The 16,454-nt window shown below is 43.6% G+C and overlaps 1 protein-coding gene across 3 annotated transcripts in view; it reads right to left on the bottom strand.

Annotated features, from left to right (window-relative positions):
• Nucleotides 1-7,578, bottom strand: part of NUP210 (nucleoporin 210) — a 98,258-nt gene extending 90,680 nt beyond the window's left edge. For all 3 annotated transcript variants that reach the window (XR_002781387.1, XR_002781388.1, XM_011364466.2), the window contains exon 1: nucleotides 7,358-7,578. Coding sequence is in view for 1 of the 3 variants with exons in the window: in XM_011364466.2 (XP_011362768.1) it covers nucleotides 7,358-7,530 (173 nt within the window). In the remaining 2 variants the exon portion in view is untranslated. The remainder of the gene's footprint in view (nucleotides 1-7,357) is intronic.
• Nucleotides 7,579-16,454: the final 8,876 nt, after the last annotated feature.

The following is a 16,454-nucleotide window of genomic DNA, read 5'->3' as shown; positions in this document are numbered from 1 at the left end:
ACAGCTCAGTAAACAAATCAATGAGGCCAACACACAAGTGTCACTCCTGTACGGGACCCATGTTGGATTTGAGCAGCCCAGCCTCCACCCACCCATTCAAATAGCAGCACCCGGCTTATCTGTGGGTGCCGCCTTCCTCCACCCTCAGATCTCCACCTTCAGAGCACTGACACTCTTCTGGGCCCTGAGAAACAGGTGACTAGTGTCTAGCCAATCAGCCTACATGTGTTTCACTGGCCAGAGGGGTTCAGACCCAAGCATGTGCCCCACTAGACTTGACTCTGGGGGCTGTAGCACTGCAATTGTTATCTTGCTATCCTAGGAGAGCACCTGGCAGAAGCCAAGATCCGAGGACTGAGAGACCAAGTCCCACTGACTTCACGAACATCACATAAGCCCCTGCAACACAGAAGCCCAAAAACAAATTCTGCCTGGCTTTCAAATTCATGAGTCAAAATAACATTCCTTTTGTTCATTTAAACTACTGATGTTTGAGTTTCCTGTAACATACAATCAGAAGAACATAGACAAATGAAATTCCCCTGACTGAATTCTTTTAAGGCCTATTATCTCAATTTCATTCAAACTACTGGTACTATTTTAAAGAAAAAAAAAACTTTCATTTATTATGTGCTTATTATGTGTCAGGCACAAAAAGAAACACATCACAAATATTTTATTTGCCTCCCAACAATCCTATTAAAACCTTGTTTGGTCCATGAGAAATTCTCTGCATGGATGTTAAGTAACCTGCCCATGGTCATATGCCTAGAAAAATATCCTACTCCCTTGTGCTGAAACAAGGCCAAAGGCCTCTCAACCTACTTGGGGCTGCCCACATGGAAGGGCAGCTCCCAAACCTGGGCAGAAGATGGCCTCAATTTCCTCCTCAAACACTCACTATGCCACATGTATCCTTGATACAGCTTTTAAAGTGTCACTAACTTTTCTAAAACACTCTCGATGGACCTGGGTAAACCAACTGTTAGCTAAAAAGTGCTGGTTCATTTCCTCCTGCCTTCCAGAATTGAGCTGGCTCAAGAGCCGGTGATCTGTTTTTGAACGTGGCTCTGCCACTAACTGGCTATGAGGCTCCCAATTTGTGCTACGGTAGTCATTCCTACCAAAAAGGGTTGTTCTACTTTTAGGATAAAGTGGGGAATAACATGCAAAGTGACTGGCAGAAAAACTGGTCCTGGTCCCCTTGCCACATTCCAAGCCCATCTCTGGACATGCTTTTCCGGCTGCAATGATAGATGCCTGCACCTGCACCTTCACCAGTCCTTCCCCACCTTTGGGACCCTTCTCTGTATGCTGCCCTCTGTATGGTTCCAGTCACATTCATGTAACCCTTGTATTCTTATTTTTTCCCTTGAAATTGATTCTTCTTTATGAAAAAAGTATTTTAACAAGAAACCTTATATTGCTAGTGTAAAAAGAAAGTCCATATCATTTCCCATACATCTGTGATAACCATAAAAACAAACATGGATCAAAACAATGTTACTAGATTTTGGGGGTAACACTTGCCTGCAAAGGTTCTGAGCCCATCTGTCTGCTCTCTCCAGAAACAGGCAAATATTAAAAGGTGTTAAGGAAAGTAGAATGGTGGTTGCCAAGGGCTGGAAGGAAAGGAATGAGGGGTTAGTGTTTGATAGGAACAGAGTTTCAAAATTGAGGATTAATAAGAGTTCTGGAGATGGAGGGTGGTGCTGGTTGCACAACAACGTGAATGTACTTAATGCCACTGAACCAATCACTTAAAAATGCTTAAGACAGTAATTTTATGATATGCATATTTTATCATAATTTTTTAAATGAAAAAATGTAAACAATATATTGGAACCAGAAATAAACTTTTATCTTGAGGAACTCTAAAGGACTGACACTGAATTTTGAAAGGGTGAACCTTTCCCATTCCCAGTGTCATGTAAGGTCTGCAGACACACAGAATGTGTCCGGTGCTCCAGGAGGCATTGCTTTTGAGGAAGCCACTCCCCTCTCTTCACAATACAGGCACAGAAGCTGGACAGAGGACAGATGAACCCAAGGACATACAAGAGTCAGGCCAGAAAATGACAGTGAAAAAAAGAGAAGTGAGAGTTGTGCAAAGAATGGAGGTGGGTGGGGGCAATAGAAGTTGCAGCCTACCCTCTAACCACCTACAGGATGCAGACCCTCCTGGGCAGAGTTAGGGCCTGCAGGCCAGAAGATAGGCAGAAGGGGGAACCCACAAAGGAAGCAGGAAGTAAACAACCCGGGCACCAAGTCAGTTCAAGTCAACACACACTTCCTGGCACCTTCCTCTGTAGGTCTGGTGAAGGGAGGTGAGCAAGGCCCCACCAGTCCTGCAGTAACCAAAGCTGCAAACAATGCTCTCGGCTTGGCTGGTTGGGTGCAGAGGGGAAAGCGACACCCAGAGAACCAGCCCCAGGCTAAGGCCACCCAACTCCTGACCCTTAGCAAACCCCTTCCTGTCTCCTAACCATAGCCCAGAAGGTCCCAGATGGTCCTGCCCCTACCGACCTCTCTAACTTCATTTCCTAACACCCTCCCCTCACCAAACATGCCTTGTTTGTTCTCTTCCAAAAAGTTCAGTCCTTCCCCAAGGCCTCTGCACTTGCTGCTCCCTCCAGCTGGTCCCCGCCTAGGTCCCAAAGAGGATTCTCCTGACCACTCTATCCAAAACTGCACTCTATCTCCTACAGCCCTTATCACAGTATGCTGTTTTAAGTCCTCACAAAGTTATTATCATAAGAAATGCAGCCATGTATTTCACCTTAGTTTATTATTTAACTCCCACAATCTACAATATGTTCCAGAAAAGCAGGGTCTCATCTGCTTGTTTACTATTACATGCCCCAGGACCTGGAATGGTGCCTGGCTCAGAGTAAGACTCACACATATTAATCACCTGTCTGTTAAGTATATCACCAGCCCTCATCTGTGAAATATGGCTGTCATCAATGCTTGTCCTTAGGGCATTTGGGCAGAACAGTTCTTCAGTGAGTACAGCTCTGCCCCACCCTCTAATTGCCAGAAATAACACCAAATACAACACCCCCCCCCACCCCCGCCAAGTGAGAACATACAACCAAAGTCTACCATCCCAAGACCCCGGGCAGAAGTAAGGAGAGAGATTGGTCTAGGTGTGTAAGGATGAACAGTGCCCATAAATGGGATGTCAGTGGAAAAACACTACAGACTAGGGGAACAGAAGTACAGTCATGGGTCAGAAAAGGCCCAATGAATGGAGTGCTTAAGTTGCACACTGGTGAGCCTCTGGTAGAATTTTTTTGGCTAAGCTTCCACATGATAAATTTCTAATTTTAATGTCAGAGCCTCATTCTCCAGTTTCTCTCATGTCCTATCACCTCACCTGTCCAGCTTCCAGCTCATGAACTGCCTCTGACCTGAAGGCTGAGTCTGCCAGCCCAGCAGAAGACACCCGGGCTGGATGATGTTCCAACTTGATTCAGAAAGTAGAGGGGTTTCAGGAAGAGCTAGAGGGAACCTTCACCCCACCCTCTCTCCCCTAACTTCAGTCAGCAAAGGGCTGAAATGTGACTTGCTGCTATTTCCTCTTACTAGAGGCAGGCAGAGGGACTCTGGGACATGTATATCCAAGAGGTCTCTTATCTCCCACAGTCATGGGTCATTAAGGACAAAGGGACTATGGAATCTTTGGCTCCCACTGATTCTCCAAGGGTCATCTGAGCTGCCTGGGACACAACAGGCTCCAAGAACAAGCTCCACCGTGTGGGACCCATGCAGCAGAAAGGGCTCCCACTGGCCTCTCTGAGAATCCTTATACCTGTGGCTGAGAAGTACCCAGGGCCATGGTGAGCAGGTATACCCTGATTCAGGACAAAGCCTGAGAGGCACAACAGGCAGCTCCAAGGTGCCCTAGAGTGGCTTTTCAGCACAGGAAAGGAGAAGTCTGGGCACAGCTCAGTTTAGTGCAGGCTGTGCATCTCCTACCAGATGCTCTTTACCAGGCAGGTCTACTGTACCCTCCCAGTTCAGCTGGAGGGAGTACTGTTGCTCACACTTTACACTTGTAACCTTATCCAGTCAGACACCCTTGGCCATTAGGGTGATTCATCCAGAGGCCTGGGAGGCTACACAAACCCTTTTCCCCCAAGGAGCAGCCAATGGCTGACTAACAGTGGATAAAAAACCTCAAAAGCCCGGTCTCCCCCTTGCCTCAACCGGCAGTGCAATTCAACTCCAGAGGGTCACATGGTTCGACCCAAGGCTAGACTTTCTCTGAGACCACATCTTCATTCATCTCCCCTTCCATATTCTACTTGTACCACTTATCCCACTCATCAGAGTACTCTCTCAATAAACCACATGCACCAAATCCTCATCTCAGCCTCTGCTTTTGGGAAACCAATCTAAGACATTCACTTTCTCCAAGATAGGACAGCCCACCAAAGAATCCAGAAACCCTGGGACTTGGACTATAGATTAAAAAAATAAACAGATAATGTAACATCTACTAAGTAGAACGGTGCTCGGACACTGAATGTTTAGGAAATTTTTGAAACAGCATAGAAAAATACTTGGGCTTTAATGTTAGCTGGTGGTTGGAAAAGAAGGGGGCTACCAAGTGGTCCAAATACCAGGTTTGAGCTTCCAGGGGGAAAATAAGTGATGAAAAGGAAATCAAAATGGTGACTGATTGTATTACAGTCGAAAGGTTATGATATATTTCTCTTTCTCTTTTTTCTACTTTCTCAATTTTCTATGTAATATTTTTTATACAAAGAGTACCTTAAAGAGGACCTAGTGAAATTTACTTTATAGAGCGCTTTCAATAACACAAAATATCAGAAAAGAATCAGGAACTTGTCACATAGCCAGCAATTGTGGATGAAACTGGAGGGATTCAATTAGATTGGCAAATTAGCCAGAGGCTATAAATTCCTGAGTGAGGTGGGTCAAGAGGTGTCCTATGGGCTCTTGCTTAACTCACAGACCACCACCGCTTTAGGACATCACATACAGCACTTCATATTCTGAGGCTTAGACTGAAACGTGGGCATTTTAAACTAGAAAATCTCTATGGTTCTTCTGACCTTAAAATTGTCAAATTATTTGATGCTATAAAATCAAGAAACAGTTAAAGTAAACTTAAAGCCACTGACTCAGGCATGTAATGATTTCAGTAAACTTGGAGCTTGGCCACAAATTCAAAGGATGAGCAAAAATTCCAAGGTACAGAAGAGTGTTCACTTTCTTTGTGTTTCATCACAGAGACTTAACGATGAAATCCCCGGATGCAGAGGATATTTTCCTCCCAGGTTTAGATTACTGGGGACATACAGCTTGACTGCATGGCAACTCTTAAAATCTTCAGAGAAGAGTCTTCAAAAACTAAAGCAATAAATGACGAAACTAGGCATGGAGCTACTGAAAATAAAACATTTTCAGTGCTTGATTGATGGAAGACTTTCCTGTGACTTTAAGGAAGAAATCACAACCACCAACCACCTCTGAGGAGACACATGAGATAAGCAGTCACACATTTGCAAGAAAAACTATGGGCTCAGACACAAAACAAGAAATAACACTTAGCACTTCTTCGATGCATCGGAGACGAGGAATGTTTTTTCCCTTCCTTCTGATAAGCTATACAAGTAAATTAAAATCCCCCGAGTCCATCTCAAAAGAAAATGCAGTTAGAAAAAAAAAAGATTATTTCATGGGAAAAAAAGTACAGCTATAAAATCTCATAGAAAGTGGCATACAGCTACATACAAAGGAATTCATTTGAAGCCAGCTGTTTTTAATAACCAACTTTGTCTTGCCCATATTCAAGAGGACAACTTCAACCAGAGAACACGCATCTTGCAAAGCATGGACTAACAGCCGAACTTCTCACGCAAGAGAAGGCATATAGGGATACAGAAAACTTAAGCAGATCAGCCTGATGGCAAGCCAGAAACAAGACCCTGCAGGCACATAAGGCACTGAACCCAAAATACAACTAGCTGAGGTAGCATGTCCTTAATTCAGGAGGCCCACTTTCAGAAAATAAATAGATACAAGTAAGGAATAATGCTGCTCTGGGCACCATATTTGCATATATGCACAGACTAATATTCAAACAGCCTACATACAAACACATCATTCTTTGTAATGTGATCCCACCTCGTAAAGCCTCAATACTGATCCAGCTTTGAAACAGGAAAAAAGAGGAGTAAATGTGTATTATGAGGGGTGCCAGGAGGCAGAAGACTATCTCCTCCTTTTCATCTCTAGCAAGATCCATCTGTGAAGTGTGGGTGGGGCTTCAGTCACACCAAGGGTTGTCTCCACCCTAGTAGGAGTAGAAGCCATCTGCAGTAAGGAAGGGCTGGTGGACCACATCACCCTGCCCAGCCAAAGGCCCAGCTGGGGCTCCCGATTGGGGTAGGAAGGGACAGAGTTTTCTAGTTTCATTAGTTTTGGGGTTGCCCAGATCATATCCCCCACAATGAGTGTAGAATTCCTGTGTTCTCCCAGGCAGCCAGCAGGAGAGGTGTGGAAAAAGGACTGTTTGGGGGCATCAAGGCTAACTGTGGGCAACCCGGGAGTGCATCATCAACCATTCCCTTGTGTCTCATCTTTCAAACGGATCCCTAGTGTTTCCTCCGAAAGACCTTTCATCCCAGGTTTAAGTTCCTCCCAAAGATGCTGAAGAGATATGATCTGACTCCCACATATGCCTTCCACACTTCTCCACAAACCCAATTCTCAAGCCAGTCCGGCGCCAGGGTTGAGTTCCCGTCACGAGACAAACTCAAGAAACCTGCGTCTCCTGACTAGAGCTGGGCAGCGCCTTGTCCACCTGCTCTCTGGAGTCTAGGACAAGACCATGTGGATCCCTGTCTAGGTCCCTGCAACTCCGGTACATTCCTCTCCATACTGGATAAGGCCTGAAGGCCCCCCTCCGGGAGCCAGGCCGATCAGGGGGCCTCCCTTCTCCCGCACATCCCATAAACACGCAGGTCATGGCTGGCCAGGCCTAGACCGGCTCCGCTCCCGCCGTAGCGACGCAGAGACCCCAGCAGTGCCATGCGCAGCGGCGGCGACCTGCGAGTACGCCATCAGGTCACGCGCGACAAGCCACCCAGGCGTGGCCTCCTGGCCGCCGCACCTGCAGTGCGCCAGCCCGCTGGGGGCGCTCCCGGCCGCCCCGCCGGCCCCATGGCGCCAGCCCCGAACCGAAGGCAGCGCGCCCGCAGGTCACGCCGGAACAGCCTGCATCGCCTCCCCAGCGCCAGCGCACCTGCAGTTCAGTAGCCGGCTTCCCCGCCCCGGGCCCTCCTTCTCTCCCTCCCCGCTCCGGGCCGCGGCCGCGCCTCACCAGCGATAGCAACCCTCTGAGGCTTCCAGCGTGAAGTTCACGCGCGTGGCCCGCGTGAAGGGCAACAGCACTTTGGGGATGTTGAGCTTGGCCGCCGCGGCGGTGGGGCCCAGCGCCAGCAGCACTGAGAGCGCGAGCAGCAGCAGCGCCCGCCCCTGAGTCCGCGCCGCCATCCTCTCCGCGCTTCACCTCCCGCGACCCGGCCGCCCGCGCGCTCCCCCTCGCGCCCTCAGTCCCCGCCTGCGCGCCAAGCCAGCAGGTGATAAGCGCGGGAGGGAGAGAGGCGGGGCAAGGGCGGGGGCCTGCGGTCACTTCCCGGGCCTTGACGCGGCCTGAGCGCGGGAATTGAGGGGTCTGAGCCCCTGCTAACTCCACTCGTGGCCACGCGGGCGGACGGAGGGATTGGGGCGCCCTCCCCGGACCACGCAATGCGGGGGATGAGATGGGGCGCGCTCCCCAGTACACAGTGGGAGGCGGCGCGTGCCCGAGCCATGGTAGGGAGGAAGAAAGGATGGGGAGCGCGCCAGCGTGGGGAGAGACTGAATGCGCGCCCTGCACCACGCGGGATGCCCTGAGCGGTTTTCTGGCCTCCTTGCTCATTACCCATGGTTTCAAACTCTCCGGCAATACTTCACGCCAATGTGGAGCCTTCTAGCCATCACCGCAGTCATTCATTCGGCTCTGCTCGGCCACTCGACCTGGGCAGAGCGCAAAGGAGGCCGCTAGGCTTCCCCGACCTTGAGCTCAGTCAACACGCAAAGGGACAGGCAGAGCGCCAATGTGTGTATTATCCAGGTCCATACTCTCAAGAGGGGGGACCCTGGGTTCGGCAAGGGGAAGAAGACCTGCCTCAGCACTGAGGGCCCTATGTGTGCTTCCTCCCCCTTCAACCCCCTCACAGCCTTGCCAGGAAGGCGTTATAACCCCTATTTCTCAAGTTGAGTGGCCCGAAGATCTCTCATTCAAGAATAGCGGTAGGGCTCTGGTATCAAAACTCTTGTTCTCTGCGCTGCACCATCTTCCAGAAGGCGGAGGCAGGTTACGCAAAGGCGCCAGCACTGCCAGAGCACCCTCTTAGCCTCACCGCTCCTCCTCCGGGTCGGGGGTGGGGGGATGAGGAATCATTCAGCATCACTAAATTCATCTGCACGCAGAAATCTTAAATCTTAAATTCAATCTACTTTCTATGGTTTGTAGTTTTTGTCATGAATTGCATGATAGTGGGTTCAGTGAGCACCAGGTGCACCAGTGCCTCTAAAATGTTAATCTTTGCAGGGAGGGCCCAGCCTAGTGGGAGGTCTGGAAGGGGCCTGAGTGAGCATGCGCAGGCCCAGCTTGTGTAAAGGGTCTAGGAAGTGCGCCGAGTTATAACAGGAAGAGCACATACTGATTTTACCACTTGACTAGGAAGGAGAATCTGAATTTCATTCATGCTGGGGAAGGCTTCTTGGAGGCAGTGGCCCCTAGACTGGGCATAGCTACCTTACTGGTCTTCAGAGGCCTAGATGGGTCTGAGCCTTCCCCTTAGGGGGGTTATTAGTGTTTTGGATGGTGATAAGGGGTGTCTTGGGGTCACGCTCAAAGCCTGAAAGCCCCAGACCAGGGAATATGTGTGTTGAGGGAACCTCTAGAGATCCCAAAGCTCGGGGGTCTTTCCTGTGTGGAACCAGGTGCTCTGGGAGGGAGAATTCCAATGGATTATCTTCTCAGAAGAAACATAAGAGCTGTATGGAAAAGCAACCCCAAAGGGAAATCTGTGAGAAAATTTCCGTGTGCTTGTTTGCACATTTTATTGATTTACAGAGCTAGTGATATGTGCCACAATTCAAATGAATCTCCAGGGAAGTATGTAGAGTGAATAAAAGGCCAGTTCCAAAAGGTTCCATACTGTATAATCCCATCATATAACATTGTTGAAATGCCATAATTATAGAAATAGATAAGTGACTGACGGGGAGAGGGACAGGCCTGTGTAGGTGGAGTGTGATGTGGCTATATGAGGACAACATGAAAAATCCTTATGGTGGTGGAAATGTTCTGTATTTTGACTGTTTTCTGTCAGTGGTTACAATATTGCCATATGGTTTTGCAAGATGTTAACCATTGGGGGAAACTGGATAAAGGGATCTCTCTATATTATTTCTTACAACTGCATGTGAATCTTTAATTATCTCAAAAAAAGTTTATGCAAACAAAAAAGCAAATATACAAAAAAGCCTAACAAAATAATCTGGGTGGACACAGCATCCTGACCTCCTGTATGTTTAATTTAAGGTAGTTAGGAAATTTCTTCAGCAAAAGACAACCAATAAGAAACAACAAAATGATGGATAAACATTTTCCCATTTGACATTTTCTTTTTATATTTTCCTTAAGCATTTCCCCCTTACCCTCATTTCAGTTTCCTATAAACTGATAAGGGATGGTGTCTGGGATGCAGCTGGGGGTTCATGTGGGCCACCTCACCTTCTCTATGTGGTCTGTTTCCAGTCCCTACCATTGGAACCCCTTCTTTAAGTGTCAAGTGCTTTAGCTGAGTTTCAGGGAGGCAGTGGGCTGTGTGGCCTGAGCAGACCATCTACTCAATGTACAGAGACTCTCAGGAATGGAAGGGACCCCAGGTTTGGGTGAGAGGGTTGTCTAGCTGATAAATAAAGTGAGAAAGGAAAATGTTTCCTGAGACTTATGTCAGTGCCTCCCAAACTCTTGTCATTTTCCTACCACCCTAAAACATCTTACAGTATCTAAGTACCACATGTACTATCATTTCCTATTTGTTTTTAAATCAAAATGTTTACATGTATTTAAGAAGAAAATTTTTTCACTTCTGTAAATAGAAAAATAGTATTAGTAGACAAAATAGAAATAACCATAAAATAGATAACAATGAAACATGGGGATGCTATCGAGTGGCTTCTTCTTTCCTGCCAAAGGCTCAGAACCCAAGGCCGGTTCTCACTGTTCAACTTAGGTATGACCAAGTACCAGACAATATCAAGACATGATAACCCCAACCTGAGCCTTTCTCCTTGAACATATGAGGCTTAAGTGAGAATTTAAAAAGCAAGGAAGTTTTTCATAGTGGGCTGTCACAGAGCCTATCCATCATTTTTTTTTTTTACAACAAATATATTTTTTCAATTTTACAGTGGAGAATCTCAAACATTCATAATAGTAGACAGATTAGTAAAATGAAGCCCCATGACCATCCAGTCCCATGACCACAACCTATGGCCAGTTCCACTCCTTCTGAGCCAAACCTAGCTCCTAGCTTATGTCCTTTTGAAACAAATCCAAGACTTCCTTTAATTTCCTCTGCAATTCAGTGTGTGTATCTCTAAAAGGTAAGGACCCTTTTAAATATACACTATAACCACAATGCTATTATCATATCTAAATAATTAGTCATAAAATAGCCAATTAAGTTTAAATTTACAGCCATCATAAATGTCATAATTTTTTTCACAGTTTTATGTTTTAAGAATCAGGATCCAAGTAAGATTCACACATTGCAGTTGGTTGGAATGAGCTTTTAATCTATAAGTCTCCCTTTGCAATTTCTGTTATCCCTTTATATGTGGAGTAGACATTTGTATTTTAGTGTGCCCTCATACTGAGGTCTGCCTCCCCTCTGCCACACATTTGTGGGCACCACTGCAGCAGCAGTGGTTTCCCTGGTGCACAAATATGAAGCTAGGTTTTGGTCATGGTCCCTGGGAATTTAGGAAAGAGGAACCCACTATGAACCTTCAGCACCATCTCTGAGCTGGAAACCTCGGTGTTTGGGGAAATAAAACATAATAAAAAGACTGGGAGTATTGAAATGGCTTCAGTCTTTGCAAAATGTTTTCCCAGACTTCATGTATAAGCTGACAGTGCCATTTAATTATAGAAATTGCTGCTTTTTATCAATGCCCAGATAAGCTGCCTGCTTACAGGATCCAAATTCTATTTGTGTGCTTACTCTTGGGGCAGTTTTTCACACTTGCCACATTCATCCTATGCCAGGATCAATGACAATTTCAATTAGCTTCCTATGGGCTGCTGAACCCCTTCATCCTCGCCTACAGACTTTTGTCTCCATAGGCGTCACTGTGGAACAATGGCAACAAAATAAGCTGATAACAACTTCACACTGTCAGGCCCCCTCAGAAGCTCAGGCACATCTGTGTTATCCCAGCCAGCTAAGCCTAACACCGGCAGCCCTGTCTGGACACGACATAAGAGGGAGTCCTTGAATATCTCCAGGTAACCAAAACTGGAGGAAGGCCTGTCCTACTCCTGGCTTCCCAGAACTGCCCCAGCCTGTTTCCAAGAACTACAGGCAGCTCCACACTGGCGCCAGAGTAGTCAACACAGATCACCTGGCTGGCCCCTCACCTGGCTGGTTTCCCAGAGCTTCGCAGATGCCTTTGGCAGAGACTCCAATCTCCTTCTCATGGTTCTCAGGCCCTCCGAGGTGTCCCTGCTTACTACACAGTGTTGCCTCTTACTTCTGCTTCCTGCACCCCTAAACATAGCCTGGACACACCCCTATAATTCATACCTCTGATAATGAACCTAATGTATCTGACCCCCTACTGAAGACCATTTTTTAACACTCTTTTATACGACAAAATTATTTTCAGTAATACACATTAATGCAACATAATAATGGCTGAGAAAAAAATAAGCTTTTTAACTATTTGATTAAGTTTTATATAAGCAAGCAAAAACATTTTAATAAAAAATAAAATAAATATTACAGCCAGAAAAGGAAAGGTAATGATTAATAATGTTTAATTACATTATGTATTTTTAAAAACATATATTGGCCTGTTGCAATAATGAATACCATTAGAGTATACTAGACCATTTAACAAGAACAATAAGAAATTTTCATTTTTAACCTAATATTTAAATTTATTAAAAATGTTTATATAGAATGTAAGATTTGTACTTACCAATCAAAAATATTAATCCTCGTAGTTTGCTCTCTTTCAGTGTTTTAAAATTCAAACCAAATAAGAACTATAGTGGTCACATATAATGGCCGAATCACAATAACAAGTGGTTTGTATTATTAATCAAAAAAAGTTCATCTAGATTTTCTATAATCACACAGAGTACTTGGTGATGTTAAAATGATCCAAAAGGGATATTTACAAAGTTATCAAATATGATACACAAATACGAGAAATCTTCAAATCAACTAGAAAGCATTTTTGTGATCAGTAGACAGACTGGATTCTACTCTACTATTCTTTTTTTTTTTTAATATTTTATTTATTTATTTATTTTTCAACAGTGCAAAGCAGGTTTAATATTTGTTTTGTTTTGTTTTTAACATTTTATATATATTTTTTCCTGCCTCTCTCATCTCCTCTGGTAACTACTAGTCCATTCTCCATGTCCATGAATCTCTGTTAGTTTCTCCTCTTTATTTGTTGCTTTTAGGTTTATATCTCACATATGTGATATCATGTGATTTTCAATCTTTTTTGTCAGGCTTATTTTGCTTAGTATGATTATTTCAAGGTCCATCCATGTTGTTGCAAATGGCAGTATTTCATCTCTTCTTATGGCTGAGAAATATTCCATTGTATATATGTACCACAGCTTCTTTACCCAATCATCTATCGTAGGACACTTCGGTTGCTTCCATGTCCTGGCCACCGTAAATAATGCTGCTATGAACATCGGTGTGCAAATATCTTTTCGAATATGAGTTTTCAAGTCTTTGGGGTAAATACCCAGTAGAGGGATTGCTGGATCACATGGTAGGTCAATTCTTAGTTTTTTGAGGAACCTCCTTACCCCTTTCCATAGTGGCTGTACCAATTTGCAGTCCCACCAGCAGTGTATGAGGGTTCCTATTTCTCCGCATCCTCTCCAACATTTGTTATTACTTGTCCTGTTGATTATAGGCATTCTAACAGGTGTGAGATGCTATCTCACTGTGGTTTTGATTTGCATTTCCCTAGTAGCTAGCGATGTTGAGCATCTTTTCATATAATCGTTGGCCATTTGTATGTCCTCTAGGGAGAATTGTCTGTTCAGGTCCTCTGCCCATTTTTTGATTGGATCGTTTGTTTTCGTTGTTGTTGTTATTGAGTTGTATGGGTTCTTTGTATGTTTTGGATATTAGGCCCTTATCGGAGGCGTTGCTTGCAAATATATTTTCCCATTCGATGGTTGTCTCTTTACATTGTTGATGGTTTCTTTTGCTGAGCAGAAGCTTTTCAGTTTGATGTAGTCCCATTCATTTATTTTAGGTTTTACTTCCCTTGCTTTTGAGGTCAAATTCATAAAATCTTCTTTAAGTCCAAGGTCCTTGAGTTTAGTTCCTATGTTTTCTTCTATGCATTTTATTGTTTCGGGTCTTATATTCGGGTCCTTAACCCATTTTGAGTTAATTTTGGTGTGTGGTGATAGACAAAGGTCTAGTTTGATTTTTCTGCAGGTGGCTTTCCAGTTTTTCCAGCACCACTTATCAAAGAGGCTTTCCTTTCTCCACTGTATGTTTCTGGCTTTTTTGTCAAAAATTATTTGCCCATATAAACATGGGTTTACTTCTGGACTCTCGATTCTGTTCCACTTGTCCGTGTGTCTATTTTTCTGCCAATACCATGGCGTTTTGATTACTGTCGCTTTGTAGTATAATTTGAAGTTGGGCAGAGTGATGTCTCCAGCCTTGTTCTTTTTCCTCAGGATGGCTTTGGCAATTTGCAGTCTTTCGTACTTCTATACAAATCTGATGATTTTGTGTTCTATTTCTTTAAGAAATGCCGATGGGATTTTGATGGGGATTGCATTAAATCTGTATAATGCTTTAGGTAATATGGTCGTTTTAACTATGTTGATACTTCCAATCCAAGAACCTGGAATATCTTTCCATTTCTTTGTATCTTCTTCAATTTCTTTTAATAGGGTCTTATAGTTTTCTTTATATAGGTCCTTCACATGTTTCGTTAGATTTATTCCTAGGTATTTTATTCTTTTTGTTGCAGTTGCAAAAGGAACTATTTTTTCCACTTCTTTTTCTGACACTTCATTATTAGAGCGGAATAGGAACACTATGGATTTTTGAACGTCGATTGTGTGTCCAAAAACTTTACTGTATTTGCTTATTGTTTCTAGTAGTGTTCTTGTGGAGTCTTTAGGGTTTTCTACATAGGGAATCATGTCATCTGCAAATAATGACAGTTTGATTTCTTCATTTCCTATTTGGATGCCTTTTATATATTTCTTTTGCCTGCTTGCACTCGCTAGGATCTCCAATGTTATATTGAATAACAGTGGTGATAGTGGACAGCCTTGTCTTGTTCCTGATCTTAGAAGAAAGGTTTTTAGGTTTTCACTATTAAGTACAATGTTGTTTGAAAGTTTGTCATATATGGCCTTTATTATGTTAAGATACTTTCTTTATTATTTAAGATACTTTCTCTTCCCCATTTTTAAATTGGGTTCTTTATCTGTTTATCATTGAATCATAATCCAATAACTTAAAAAAATAGAAAATGTATAAAATGCTGAGAACTGTGCTGGGTACATGTTAAACACTTAACAAACAAAAAAAATGAAATAGAATATAAGATATCAAAGTGATCACCTGTAGAAAGGGTTGACAGTGTTTCATGAAACTTTTATTTCAGTCATACAAATATATATGTGAATTGGGTTACATATGAATTGTATTTCTTACTATAAATAACACTCAAAAAATTTAAATCCCATTATGTCAAAGTCTGGACTTAGGAGATGAATTGCTAGGTCATGGAGTATGCCCATTTTGAAGTTTGCAAAATATAGATCCAAGATCCTTCCCTACAATTCTGAAATCCAAAAAAACTCTAAAACCATTTTTTCCATAAGTTTGCAACAAAGTCCTTTGGCAGTGAAAACTAACCTAAAATGAACTAAGGCTATTTGAAGTCTGTAGTTAGCCCATTTAGTGTAAAGATTCGTGTTTCACTTGACAGTAGGATTCTGCTCCTGAACTCGTTAGGAGTAGTAATGTAAAAATAGTCTCTTCACCTTTTACCTTTCAAGGAAACAAACAACAATCTGAAACACACCTGATCTCAAAGACTTTCAATACGAGTTTGCAAATATATGGACCAAAAGGCTTTCCAAATAGGTCAAATCAATTTACACTTCCACCAATAACAAGAGAGTTCATTTTTTTCCCATTTTGCCCAGACTTGATATAGTCAGACTTAAAAAGTTTTTCCAATCTGATCACTGAGAAAACACATCTTGTTGCTGTTTTTAATTTGCACTTCCCTGATTATTGAAAAGGATAAATAGATTTTCTTATATGTATTGGCCATTTGTATTTTCTCTTCTGGGAAGTGTCTCTTCATACGACTTATCTTTTCAATATTAGTTTTTCAGCTCTCCACAAATTGACTCAAACAACATATTTAAGTAATTCTAATTTTCAGCCTGTGGACAATTTGGGTTTGTCCTTACAAACTTACCTTCTTTCCCTGAGGTAATAATGGTAGGAGAGAAACTAAGAAATTTCAAATAAGGGTGATTTCTGCCTTTCTAGATACAAGAAGCATTCAGGGCTCAGTATAAAAATGGCAGAAAAAGATTTATAATCCCCTCCCCTCAATGAATTAAATTTTGAGCTCATTAAAATTTCTAGTGGATGCAAAACCATGAAACCTAAATTATCTAGTCAAGCCAGGTTATGACTTAAAGCAAGGGTCCCCAAATCCCAGCCACGGACCAGTCCAGTCAGTGGCCTCTTAGGAACTGAGCCACACAACAGCAGGTGAGTGACGAGAAAGTGAAGCTTCATCTGTATTTGCAGCCGCTTCCCAGCGCTAGCATCACCACCTCCACTCCACCTCAGATCATCAGGCATTACATTCTCATAGGAGCACTGGTCCCTGGTGCCAGATCATCAGGCATTAGATTCTCATAGGAGCACTAGTCCCTGGGTACTGCTGACTTAAAGGATTTTACAGTTTGCCAGTCTAACGTATACCTCTGTGATATAGATGTTAAGACATTGTCTACAGTTTGGCTAAATATATTATCTGGCTGATCACTTAACTGTTTAACTTAAGTAAGCCTGCTCCATGGGCAGGGAGAGAGACTGGAG

The sequence above is a fragment of the Pteropus vampyrus genome, unplaced genomic scaffold (genome assembly GCF_000151845.1).
Source record: "Pteropus vampyrus isolate Shadow unplaced genomic scaffold, Pvam_2.0 Scaffold97, whole genome shotgun sequence".
Lineage (NCBI taxonomy): Eukaryota > Metazoa > Chordata > Mammalia > Chiroptera > Pteropodidae > Pteropus > Pteropus vampyrus.
This window is presented reverse-complemented; position numbering and strand designations above follow the sequence as displayed.